Source organism: Perna viridis, chromosome 6 (assembly GCF_037379345.1).
Source record: "Perna viridis isolate PV_CMFRI_1.1 ecotype Kerala chromosome 6, ASM3737934v1, whole genome shotgun sequence".
Classification (NCBI taxonomy): Eukaryota; Metazoa; Mollusca; class Bivalvia; order Mytilida; family Mytilidae; genus Perna; species Perna viridis.
The window spans coordinates 27,584,434-27,597,723 of NC_142450.1; the positions used below are offsets into that span (position 1 = coordinate 27,584,434).

Consider the following 13,290-nt stretch of genomic DNA (forward strand, 5'->3'; position numbering starts at 1 on the left):
TTATGGTCGTCATCATGAACTCGTGGATCGTTTTGGTGTATCCATCAGCACCATGGAAACGGATTTATTCAACGGGTCATGGTTATGGTTTTCCTTTCCTCGTTTGTCTACCCCGGATTTGATTTTTATGAGCAACTCGGCGGGTGTTTCTAGAAAAGCAGAGGACGCTTACCCAACCGGTGCACCTGGTCCATGCTCCCAGTTTTTAGCGGAGTCCGAGTTGCTCATTTGCTTTTGTTACTTTGTATGTATGATTTTAGTTACTTTATGTTCTTTGTTGTGTATGTCTGTTTTCCATGTCTGGTCTTTGTCCCTGGATTACATTCTTTTGATTACCCTATAACCTTGATTCCCTTGATTACTCTTAGATACAAAAACTACGAAAAGATAGTTTAATGACAAAAAGTATCAATACCAGAACAAGGTCTCATATATTTGTCGGTGCAGTTAAAAAATTAAATTAATATAGAGCGTGTCAAAAATATTTTAAATTCTGAATTGCAAGCTGCATACACAGATATGGAATATACTTTACATCTAGTTTCTTACGTAGATGGAAGATGCTTAAATACTGGTTAGACAATCGATCAAATATCTATTCATATACATAATTTCTGCGTAAACACCAGGCAATAAGTTGAATAAACTTTTAAGTTTTAACGTCAAATACATTTTGTTCCATAAATTTCACAATTCATGGAAACAAACATGGTCTCATATATTTGTCTTAAAGTTGGTACGTTCACAAATTTAATTCACTGCTAAATTCTAAATTGCAAGCTGCATACACATATATTATAAATGGAATGTATTTTACGTCTAGTCCCTTACTTAGATGCAAGATGCATGAATACTGGCTAAATAATCGATCAAATACCTATTCGTATACAAAATTTCTGCGTGAACACCAGACAATAGTTCAATAAACTTTTCTTTAAGTTTTAACATCAAATACATTTTGTACCGTAAATATCACAATGTACTGTTAAATGCTGATATCAAAGCGTCAAACTAATTTAACCATACATTGTCTATTAAAGAGCTTTATTTAGTTTGTAATACTGTATCATAACAAAACATTCTATATCTGGTATAAGTTCAATCATGTCCCATAGGGAAATGTTTGAAAATGAAAACAATTCGTATTTGTTGATTTTCTATGCAACATAATCAAATGAAACAGTCTATCCCAAGTCAGCATCTTCTTGTCTCCGGCTGTATTGTTTCGTTTTCACTGTCAATTTATTTTTATGTTGCTGGAGTATACGGGTGCAACTATTTCGCTGTACCTGTGAATAATTTTCTGAGGTCAGTTGCAGCTTGTCCTGTGGTGTGAGTGTATACTCGTTGTTCACTGAAGACCCATGGGTGATCTCGAACTGACATTTCATCTAGGTGGGATTATTGTCTCTGACATATTCACAATTTTCATTCACGATAAAAATATACTCTTTAAGACTGTATCAATAACTCAGCTCTTCAAGGTGTTTTTTACGCATGTTATTATTGACAGCTGATAATAAAAGAAAATTTCCCATCAAGACAAACGTTTTGTTAGTTCAAAGTCTCGAATTACACATCATTTAGTGTATATAATCTAATCATGACGTTTCATAGTTAATCGAAATGCATATATTGTGTATCAATTTTCTGAATCTGATTATAAGACTTTACAATGCGCATAAAGTATTCAGACAAAGCAAACATAAGGCGTACTCACCGGTTCTATATGTGTGGCGGACATTCGTATAAAAAAGTATAAGTTAATTTAGAATATATACAAACACAACCATTTTAATTTTGCAATTATAGAGGAATTCCCCTATCGACCGACTATTTGTGAAGTTTGCAGGGGTCAACGCATGGCACAACGTATTCTTCAAGGTAAATGCTTCCACATTTCCCCAACATACATATAATTAAATTTGTACAATAAAATACAAGGTAACAGTAAGTCCCACACTCACATATATAATGAAATTTTTGACAAATATTTCGATGGATGAAGATGTAAAACCGCTTTCGCTGTATAATTATTTTGTCACATTTATTGTGATATTGTGTTATTTCAGGGATGTCTCTTCTTTTTAAACAGGTCATACGAAATAACCGTCTTTGCCGCAGTTTACACTTATAACTGGGAAATATTCCTTAAAATTCAATAGTCCAAATAAGATAATAGATTCATAATCAAAACTTTATTTTGTTTGGGATTATTTGAATTGAGGGGAGCGGACCATTCGAATTTAATGACGTCATTGTATCAAGCCAGATTATACTAAATATACTGGTTTCTTTAAAGAGGAGCAATCAATCAAACTAGAATATATATATAGATATTATATCCCAATCTATTTCTCTTAAATAAACAAACAAAAAAAAAGATTATTTCATTGGTATTTTATTCATTTCAAAATCGACTTCATTTGTGCAGGATTGACAGATACAAAACATATTCGATATACAGGTTGCAGTAGGTATGTATCGGGACTATCACCCGTCATAACATTGTTATATGGAATGGAATAAAACATTTTTGGGAATCTAGTAAAACTGATTTTTAGGCTAGTAGGAGTGCATACAAACTCTCTTATGTGTAGATATATTTTGATCAATCACAGACTGATTGTTACTACTCTTGGATTATAGGTTACAGACCACCAATTCAACCAATGAGCATTCGGAACGTACGCAAAAATAGTCCTACGCAAAAATTACCCCTGTTCCTCATAGTGCTGTGAAAAAAGTTCTCATCTTATTTAAAAAATTTAAACAGTTTCTGAAAGGAAAAACATTTCTGTACATTTTATAGGTGGATTTTGCTTCTTGTGATGTGAAGCCTAATCTCCATAATGATTTTTAAATATACCCCTATCTTGTGAAAACACTGGGATTTCCCATGCTATTTATAGACCCTTCACTTCCGGTGACCAGTACTGCACTGCAAGTCTGCTAACCCCACATGCCATTCTGAGGATTGTGAGCTGACATATGTAGAATCATGCTGATATATAGTCCTCTGCAGGTTAAAGTTAAGGTAAAGTCCAGAGAAGCCATTGAATATTGTGAAATTAGCATAGAAGCCTATGGAAAGTGGAATTAGTGGTTTTCAGCCTATATGTATTGAAACAACTTTCAATTTACCAGCAGTTCCGTCGTACACCCAACCATGTAATGGACTCCAGATTGTACTATCATATATAATACACAATATACTGTAACCAATAGATATTTCCTCGTAGACAGGTTGTGTATTGATTTTTAAATTTGTTTTCTTAGATCCATGGAATGGTAAGTAATCCTATTTCGGTTTTGTTTTTTAAACAAAATGCGTTTCATAATGATCAAAATATGAATGTGATTGGATCGTGTGAACAAATCAATCAAAAATATAGCATAAATTTCTCACATTTACGATACCGTTATCTATTTTTAGAACCGAAAGCAAGGGTCTACAGTATCTAAAATACACATTAAACTACAATATGTATACATTATGACATTATGGAAGGTTTGTGTAAAAAAATCACTTTAAGACGTTTTTGACAACACTCCTTATGACAACCTATCAACCAATCGTATAGACCAAACATTAATTCAGCAGTGGTTTGAGGGTGTTTAAGTGAAAACAGTTAAACTGTATTCGTAATATTTTTACCGGAGTGCGGATGCCAATTGTGCGCTACTTTTCTTTGCATTGTATCTGAGGAAGACAGGCAATCACCACCTGAACAATAAATAACCAAAAATATGGATTTTTACAAAATAAAAAAGACTATGAGTTTAGACAAGTTGTTTAGTTGTGTAATGTTCCTTTGGCATAATGCAAAACACCGTTATAAAATGTCTTATGCGATATACAATTTGCTTATTTACAAAATCAAACAGATAACCCTAATATTTTTTTTTCTTGTGCATGAAAAAAGTAAAGATTCCAGGTACGTTAGCTTAGTTTTTGTTTTGTTTTATTTTATTGGTTTGTGTCAGAAATAATTCATTTATATTGTCCATTTGGTAAGGAAGCGACATCATTTTAAAACAGGAAATATAACACAGTCAAACAATAGATGTTCTATATGTTTCTTGTTTTGCATATGTATATCATATATTTCTTTTCAAATGGCTGGAAATAGTTTGATTGACAAATCGACACGGAATGTTATCGTGGTTTCGTAATGATGTGTTAGAAATACAAAAATGTATGCTTTAAAAAGTAAATGCCACTTTAACAATATCAGAAACATATCGTAATGGATTGTGTAAAAGTTTGATTTAAATACTTAATAATTGTCAATATACCATTCATGTCGATAATTGTTTTTACGCGAAATTCAATAAGATAGTCATTTATCTTTAACCCATATGTTATAAAACGGAGAGCACACTTCAACTGCATTTACAAAGGAGTTTTATTATGGTAGATGTTGCAAGTTTCTGTGACTAATTTTAGTTTCTTTTTATTTTGTTTTATCTGATGTTATCTTACCTGTTTTTTTTTTACCTTGTTCATTCCCTCCCGTCTCCTTTATGAATTTACATTTTTATTTTTAGAAATGGGTTGCAATGTACCAATTGTGTGTCCAGCAAAACGAAAGGGCCAAAAACACTGCACATGTAATGACCATATGCGTCAAAGTGAAGATGGTTTCTGTTGCGCAAAATGTCAGAGAGAGCAGTTCCGGTCAAACTACGCTGCATATGGAAAAAGAACAATTTTGTCAACCATATCGAGCAACATAGATAGAATTTTGGCATTCGGCTAATTATTATTATTTGTTTTTGTCTGCATTGTTTCGTTTATGTTCTCTGTAGTGAGAATGAAGTTATATCACAATTGGTTTTTTTTCAGCGAAGTTTCTATATAGACCATTTTTCTTTGTCGATCAGTGAAATTGTTACCGGCTTTGTAAATTAACGATCTTTTTTAAAAAGTTTCCCTTCGACGTACGGATGATAAAATGTGTACTTTTCTTTTTAAGGTATGTGCTTACGGTAGTCACGCATGCATTACTGTGCTTGTTTTATTATGTGGACAGATGTCAAGACATATCAGAGGGATTGTCTTCAAAACAGAAAATTAATTAAAAAAAATATCAGAATCATTATCTTTCTTACTGTAATTATAAGTAATGAAAAATATTTCTTTTAAATATTAAGTACAGCTTTTCAGAAGAAACAGGTGGGAGTGATTTGTGGTAATTGATTCTGAGTTGTGAGAAGCGTAAAAATAATATTAGTAGCCCTAGTGGTCTATTTTAAATATAACACTTAATTAAAATATACCACACGTGTGTTTGATGGTTGTATTAGGATATTTTGCACGAATTTGATATTTGATATTTTACCATACGTTACTTTCATATGTTGTATTTCATCGATATGTCAATAATTTTCAAAATTTGACATATGTGAATAAACAAATATAAAAATGAATGAAAAATTAAATCTTCATTTACAACCGGCAAATCACAGATTATTATTTCGAAATGTTCATTAATCAAACTGTAACTATATGAATCATTTTAATGTTGTATTGATTTGTCTCTATCCAAGGTATCATCGGAGGTTTCGTTTTTTTTTTCTGGCATACATTACGAAACGATATGATTAAACCATGCATGCATCATTAAGACATAAAAACTAATAGAAACTATTAGTAAATTGCTTTAAAGCACTTGCTGCTTGAGGCAAAATTAATATATATTTTTAAGTTATTTACAATTGGCAGTGTTAAGAAGGTTTGTTTCATTTTTTAGCATTGCATTCTGATACTTAGGGATATATTACTTCTAGATTCTGTTATTTGACAGAGTAAACAAAAAATGAACTTCTTCACCTCAGATGGTTGACAGGTTAGATATGAATAGGTATTAAGTGTCTTTATTTGGAGATATACAGCGTCATAGTTTCAGAGAGGTATTTGTTTATACAATAATTATACATGGGAGACACAAACAACAAACCAAACAATGTACATTCAAGTCACAGTTTATATTAGCTTTCGAAATATACATTCAGTCAAACTGCAACTATATGAATCATTTTAATGTTTGTACTGATTTGTGCCTATCCAAGGTATCGTCGGAGGTTTCGTTGTTTTTGGCATTTGGTACAACAGAACCCATCACTGTCTTGTCCTTTATGGCTATTACATGTACATTTAACATGATGAGACTCCTTGGCTGGGCAAATCATTGGAATATTACACCCAAGTTCTGTTAAATAGATAATTTAGTATAATAGGATAAATGCATAAGAAACAAATACTTTATTTGTATTTAAAATGTAATATATTAAGGTATTTCTATGAAAGCAGAAAAGAAACTACACTAACCATAAAAGGACGACTCGTCTATGGTCTCAAAATAAGTTGGAAGATATGTTTTTGTTTTTGTTTTTTTTGTATTGTATTGTTTTGTTTTGTTTTGTTTTTGTTTTGTTTTTTGTTTTGTTTTGTTTTTGTACGTTTTACTTTGTTTTTTTATTTGTATTTTTGATACCTTTAATAAGCAGAGCCATATCATACCGTATTATACCATTTGTTTTTACATGCTTCATCGTTACCATTAGTAGTTATGTATACATTGTACCTTTACACTATTACAGTCTGCAAAGTGAACTTTTAAATGCAATTATTTGAAAAAAGTGATAATTTTCTTACCTGGAATTTTAACTGTAAAAGAAAAAAGGACGACATGTGATTTTATTGAAAATGAAATTTGAAAGGCAAAAATGGCATTCAAGTGTCAGTAATTCGTGGTATAAAGTATAAGAAATAAATTGCAATTTCGTCAGCAGAGAAGGATAAGTCAGTTTTCCCCTATCATTCTATTGTAACTTTGAACTCGCTTTTCTGCTTTTTTCTGACACTTGTAAGAAACACAAACTGCCAATTGAGTATGTAAGTCTCGTTTCTTTACTGAACTTTCCGATGTAGAACGTATTGAAAACCGAAGACCGACCTGTATTTTATTGTTTACTTCCGGGTACTCGAAACGCTGTATAACTATAAAAATCTTGTAGTTTATATGTTTTTTCTTACTACATTTATCCTGTAGAAATATTTATTTGTTATTTTTATCGGTATTTTTTTACACAGGTAGATTTTTCCCATTAACACTGAACTCTCTAAATGACAAGCCTCTATGCTTTTGAATAGTAGATTAGGACCCATTCTCGTGAAATCACGGGCTCACATGACGAGACTTACACATCCTATTCGTCTTCAACCATGAACTCTCTGCCCACATAGTCAAATTTGTATGATTTTTTTTCTGAGCATGATTATTTTTTTTTTCATTTTGCCCAATTAATTCTTACAGATTCCAATTATTATGTACATGAGTTGAATTCGATTTCTCTTCAATTTATTATTTCCGGAAACGCCATTTTGCCGTCTTCCGTTTTGTTAATTAGTTTTTGGAGTAGTCTTTGAGTCGTCTGTTGCAAGTACATGTGCTTTTCGTTTCTGGGATTTGACAATTAAAGAATATTATACCTTATACCTCTCGTTCCCCAAACAACAGATGGTAAAACAATACTTGATATACAAAATATAATTGATCTAACCTAAATTCGTTGTTTTGACAAATTAGAGCCAGAAGTGTTGTTTGAACATTCTGTAGTTCGATGTGTGCAAAAAATGTCGATCGCATGTTTTGTAAATAGTTCTTTAAAACTTTTGTTGCGGCAAATAGGTTACACACCATAATTCGACCAAAGAGCTTTGAGAACGTACATAGGTTACACACCACTAATTAACTAAATGAGCCTAAGAACGTTCCTAGGTTACACACCACTTAATTAGCCGATGAGTTTTTATAACGTAGGCAAAAATAGTCCTACACAAATTTTAGCATACTTTTGTGATGTCACCGTTGCGATAGTGCGCATCAAACCTGTTTGTAGCAAAGAATCATATTCTCTTTATTTGTACATACACAGTAACGTATTAAAATGGTCATTGTAACTAACTGAATTAAAAAAATATATATGAGTTCTGTATGATGACCTCCCCTTTTTATGTAATGTCAGGAAATTTACGTTCTAGATGATTCCTAGGAGCCGATATCCCATTGCAAAGTGGAAAAATTCCTGTAATATTTTTAGAGCTATCGTTGAATACATGTAGTATTTAGGTGATATATAGCTGGTCTTCTTCAGGTTAAACTTCTCATAGAAGCTCCTGAACATATTACATACTAAATTTAGCATTGGACTAGTAAAGATTTCAAATACGGATGTCATAGAATTAAATAAATACTGTGAAACATTGAAAATATGATATAATATTGTACCCGTTTGCACGGTTTACCTCGTCAAATGACAGTTGATATTTCAATCTAATATATTTTATCTCCATTTTACAAATACGGATTACCTATATTGATACTATACTCACCAGTATTGTGATCTACAGAAGCAAAAATAGAAGACAAAATTATATTCAATAATAAACTACACAACAACACTATAGTATTTTTCAGCACCTTGTCCTTGACATGAAGAACAACTGAAAGTACTTTAAAAAAAACTATATGATAGTTTATGTGTGATTTGTAAAACAAATGTCACAACTAGGAAACTAGTAAAGCATTTTAGCTGTCATTTATTGCATAAGAGGTAGTCATTACTGCTGTGCATTTAATGATTACAAACTTCCTCAGATAATAAAATTATGATCACTACAATCAATTTGCACAGGTTATATCAGTAAAAACATGTTTAACTTTTACTTGTATTTAAAATTGTCGTATTGAATCCAAGAGTTGCAGTTCTTTGTGTATTTATCAACTATCGAGCTGATTAACTCTAGGCTACATGTGCTAGTCAAAAGGAATACTAAGTAGTCAAAACATAACAAATAACAATATCAAGGCAAAAGCTGGATTTTTTAAATAAATAATTAATTAAAAACCGATTTCTCCATGTTCCCATTCATTATCCCCACCATCACATTCAAAGTATTTCCATTTCCATATCCAATCACCCTATATACATGTACCATAGAATTGGGGTTAGTCTAACAAACACTGTGCATAACGCACGGGGCTATTGAAGATGTTTTAGTTCTGTTGAAAATAAATGTATATTTTTAAGGTAAACAGAAAATGGATTCAAACAGCAAATACAAATAACGTACATCTTTCAAGGGAGTTAAATAATAGGAGTAATGCTTTCGCATGAGTAATAAACAAACCTGTTGTTGCAGCTTCATCTGAAAAATAAGTAAAAACTTTATTTGATACCTGTCATTTTACATGAACAAATCAGAATTTTCGAACTTTATTACTATTGTTTTTTTTTATTATCTAGTACATATGTATGTCAATGCGTCACTGATTTGGCGAAATTTGATTTTGGGATAGACAGATGGTAGACCAAAAATATGATTTCTTTCATTACACCAAATTTTTAACATTTATTGAAAGATGTGTAAACCAAACCAAGATATCATTTAATCCCGGTTAAATTCGCACTAAACTTTTTTTTAGGTATCTCGAGTTTAAACATGCTTTAATTCTATTACTCACTCTGAAGAACAATTTCAAGCATTGGCTGACCTCTGCAAATTTCGCAAATGTTCGGTCTATGAGGTAACTGTTCTGAAAGTGTTAACATGTAGAACTTATAGAACAAATCATCTAGATAACGATATACATGCAATTGTCTTGTTAATTATGCACTATATTTTAAAATTGGTGTTCCGCACTGAGAATGTCGTCTCCCCAATGGTCGTAAATCAGCGAATCGAGGTTTCCGGATAGGGTATGTATATAATCATGATGAATAACCAGATTTGTTAGGAATCGTATAATGTATGGAAAAAATCAAAGGAAGACATTTGTGTATGCCTGGCATGTATTCTTTTGGATTGTAAACTACATTAATAAAACGTGTTTGCCGCTTTAACATGTATATCTGAACTGGAATAACATTAATAAATTAATACACTCGTCGTTTAAGCACTTAAACGTGCTGATGAATGACTTGTACTGTTGGATTGAGGGCACAATGTATGATTGTCAAAGACCTCCAAACTTACCCCAATCCGACTCATAGGCAACCACAATATTACTGTCTATGTCTGCAGATATATATTTACTGCATCTGTATTTATATTGATTCTGCTTTCCAGATCTGAATGCAATACAAAAGTAACGGAATTGTGAAAGTTCTACATAATTCTACATAAAAAAATAAATCAAATGTCCCTCAGAAATTCTACGACAACTAAAGAAATATCATCTGGAGATCAAAGTTGAAAATTCTGCATTCCATGTTTTCTATTAAATAGGGGCAATTTCTTGCACGGAAAATGTAATATAAATTGATCTGTGTATTTTGTGTGTTAAATACTTGAAAAGCTCTAATTTCAATAATGATAGTTCGAACCGTGAAAACCAGTAAAAAAACATTTTTTTAAATTTATTTATTATTTTTTTTTGTTGAAGACAGCTTTATGGCCCATGGTTTAAACAAATTCTATAGGCACATACATGTTGATGATTTTCAATGAAGACATTTACCTATATACATAAAACTGACCCGACACATCGACAAGTTCGTAAACTCTGTCGACCGTACCATTCAAGGTCACTGATATGACAGTCGGGTCGTCACAGCTTCGGACACCACGGAATCCGAACTTGCTTGTTATAGGATAAGCTCCATACACTCGATTTTGCAGATCACACGGCATGGCATACATTCCCTTGAAATTTGTACTAGTGGTAGTTGTGGGGACATTCTGTCTGTATGCTATGATACAAAAGTGATACTTGTATATATGGTTATTAGCTTTTACTTATTTAAGAAGTGCTAGTCTCTGAATTCAAGCAGTGAATAATATTTCACCAGATTTACATGCCTTCAAAAATTATGTCAAATACACTTTATAACACCTTATTGGATATTTCAGAGTTTCCTTAAATGCTTATTAATAAGCATTGTATAAGCAACACAAATTAAACAAATGCATATTTTTGCATATTCTTGCATATTTTTCTTCGGGAAAATCTTTGGGCTCCGGACGGATCTAGATACTACCAAAATGGAAATCTTCTAAGTATACAAATAAGGAAGTAACGAATGACACAAAAAACATTGTATACCGGAAGCAAGAATCGAACTGAAACATTATACCATGAAGCAATTTTCCGGGAAGTTTATCTAAAGGTGTGTTCTTTTTTTTCTAAAATTGAATTGTTATTTCCCAAAGATACTTCACTTAAATCTCATATTAGTTATAAGCACATTGATAGATATGGTTGTATGTACTTGTAATTCCCTTTTTAACAAGTGGGTACATGTCTTGGACAGATTTGATTGCTTAGATGTAATTATATTTCGTATGGGTGACAAAGTTGTCACCAGCCCTACCTGATGGCTCATGTTTCATTTCCGACATAATATTTGTTATACCATATATACATATAGGTATCTGTTAAATTGTATGTACCGTTGGTCAGCATGTGCCTGCTTCGGTAAATGTACACGCTGTATTTCAGTATTACTCTTACATGTATGTGTTCTAATATTTTTGAAATATTGTTTTATTCTTTTGATTTTATCCCGAACCTCCCTGTGCTCTTTACTCCGGGTATGGCGGCGCCGCCATTGACTGTTCAATGTCGGCTGTGGCCGTTTTTTAGGCCATACCTTTTTTTGTTGTTAGGACTTTTGTATACTTTTTAGGGAGTGTCAACTGTATTATCAATTTTATATTATTTGTCTCATCTCTGACAGTGACACTCCAATTTAATGTACATATGTTACTTATTTTTACTGTTTGATTATCGTCATTTAATGAATGACATTTATGGGATATTTTGTTTTATTTATGTCCTTACCAAAAAAAAACTTAGTGGAGTAGCTTGCACAGTTGTTCTATTCTTTTTCTCTAAAGGAATAACTTGGGAATTGGTGCAATATAAATATCATATTACGTGTACTGTTAAAACATGTAAAACAAACAATTATTTAAGTAAATCAATAAACTTACCTTTTGCAGTGAATGTAATGCCTAATAAGCAGACAAATGTAATAATCATCATGACATCATAATACATGTTTTCAGTGGTGTACCGATGTACTGTTTGTTTAAAAGAACATATTTCATAATGTTATATATATTACAAGCGATGGTTTTGTATAATTTATAGGACATTTATTACGTAGGTTGTTTTGTTATAACTTCCATCAAAGTCACGTTGAAAATGTTGTTTTCCTAGAAAAGTACATGTAGATGCTTCATTTCCGTATTCGAATTTTCCTACTGATATTTAAGAAATACCGTTGTGTCAAATGTTTCAGCAGTATAGGAATAAAAGGAAGATATGACCAATCCATCAAACCTCATAAGAGCGATCAATCCTCACGTGTTTACATTTAGGATGTTGATCAGAGATCTGTTAATTCGGAAACATTCTAAGATATTATAAGATGTATAATGTAACAATTTGGATCTTTTTTCGTCAACATTCATATGCATACACAAATCACAAGCGATATATTGCTACATGTACGACTGTCTAGCAGATTCTTGTTGTTATTTACTTGAATAGGAAATATATTCATAATTTCATAATAAATTTTGCAAAAAAAAAAAGAAAAAGTAATAACATTTTAATAGGGATTTAAAAGGTATTGCCATTCAGTGTAAGACCAACTTCGCCCTGAGAGTCAGGCGGTTCCTATTTTTATCGGGCTGTATCCAAGGTGGATGTCTCATCCTTCTTTTTGTACTGCCTTTTTTATTGGTTATTGCTGCCAGGGTTGTTGTCTAATTTCTGTAATACAACATGTACCTTATTTTATCGTAATTAGTAAATTCAGTTAAGTAGCACTCCAGGTAAGAATCCTGCAAAATGTGATTCATAGGTGGAAGGCCTACATAGTTTTATTTTTTTTATATTTTGTTTAAAATGTTATAATAAACAGAAATTAACATGTGGCTTTTCATATAACCCGTGCTCTTTGGAGATTAAAATTATATAAAATGCAGTACAGAACTCAAAATTAAGGGAGATAACTCTGTAAATGACAATAAAATGCAGTAGAGGCTACTGGGTTTTCAAAATGGATTATCTCCTAAGACCAGACAGATTGGAATTAATGGTAATACATTTCATCATATAGACCCACAGAACAAAATGTGTAACCTTTTTGGGGTGTATCACATATTACAGAATTTGCATGATTCTTACAAAGACTGTTACTTAATATACATGCTGCAAGCAAAATATCGTGTAGGATGGTAACCCACTGCACACTAAACGCAGAACACTG

General features: G+C 31.9%; 1 protein-coding gene across 1 annotated transcript; it reads right to left on the reverse strand.

The window, feature by feature from the left end:
• Nucleotides 1-5,864: 5,864 nt before the first annotated feature.
• LOC148614339 (uncharacterized) lies at nt 5,865-12,113 on the reverse strand. The gene is made up of 7 exons (XM_088588422.1): nt 12,005-12,113; nt 10,530-10,761; nt 10,046-10,140; nt 9,534-9,605; nt 9,200-9,217; nt 6,662-8,413; nt 5,865-6,215 (listed from the first exon to the last, which is right to left on the reverse strand). Exons 1-6 carry the CDS (start codon nt 12,069-12,071, stop codon nt 8,364-8,366), a joined length of 534 nt encoding a protein of 177 aa, XP_088444548.1. The 5' UTR covers nt 12,072-12,113; the 3' UTR covers nt 5,865-6,215; nt 6,662-8,363.
• Between the last annotated feature and the right edge of the window lie 1,177 nt (nt 12,114-13,290).

What these genes read in the sequence shown, in the direction of transcription:
- LOC148614339 (XM_088588422.1), bottom strand. Translation starts at nt 12,071, where the DNA reads ATGTATTATGATGTCATGATGATTATTACATTTGTCTGCTTATTAGGC. An exon ending in GGTCAGTTTTATGTATATAG is followed by an intron (nt 10,141 to 10,529) that starts GTAAATGTCTTC and finishes TATTGCATTCAG; the next exon opens with ATCTGGAAAGCAGAATCAAT. An exon ending in TGCCTATGAGTCGGATTGGG is followed by an intron (nt 9,606 to 10,045) that starts GTAAGTTTGGAG and finishes TAACACTTTCAG; the next exon opens with AACAGTTACCTCATAGACCG.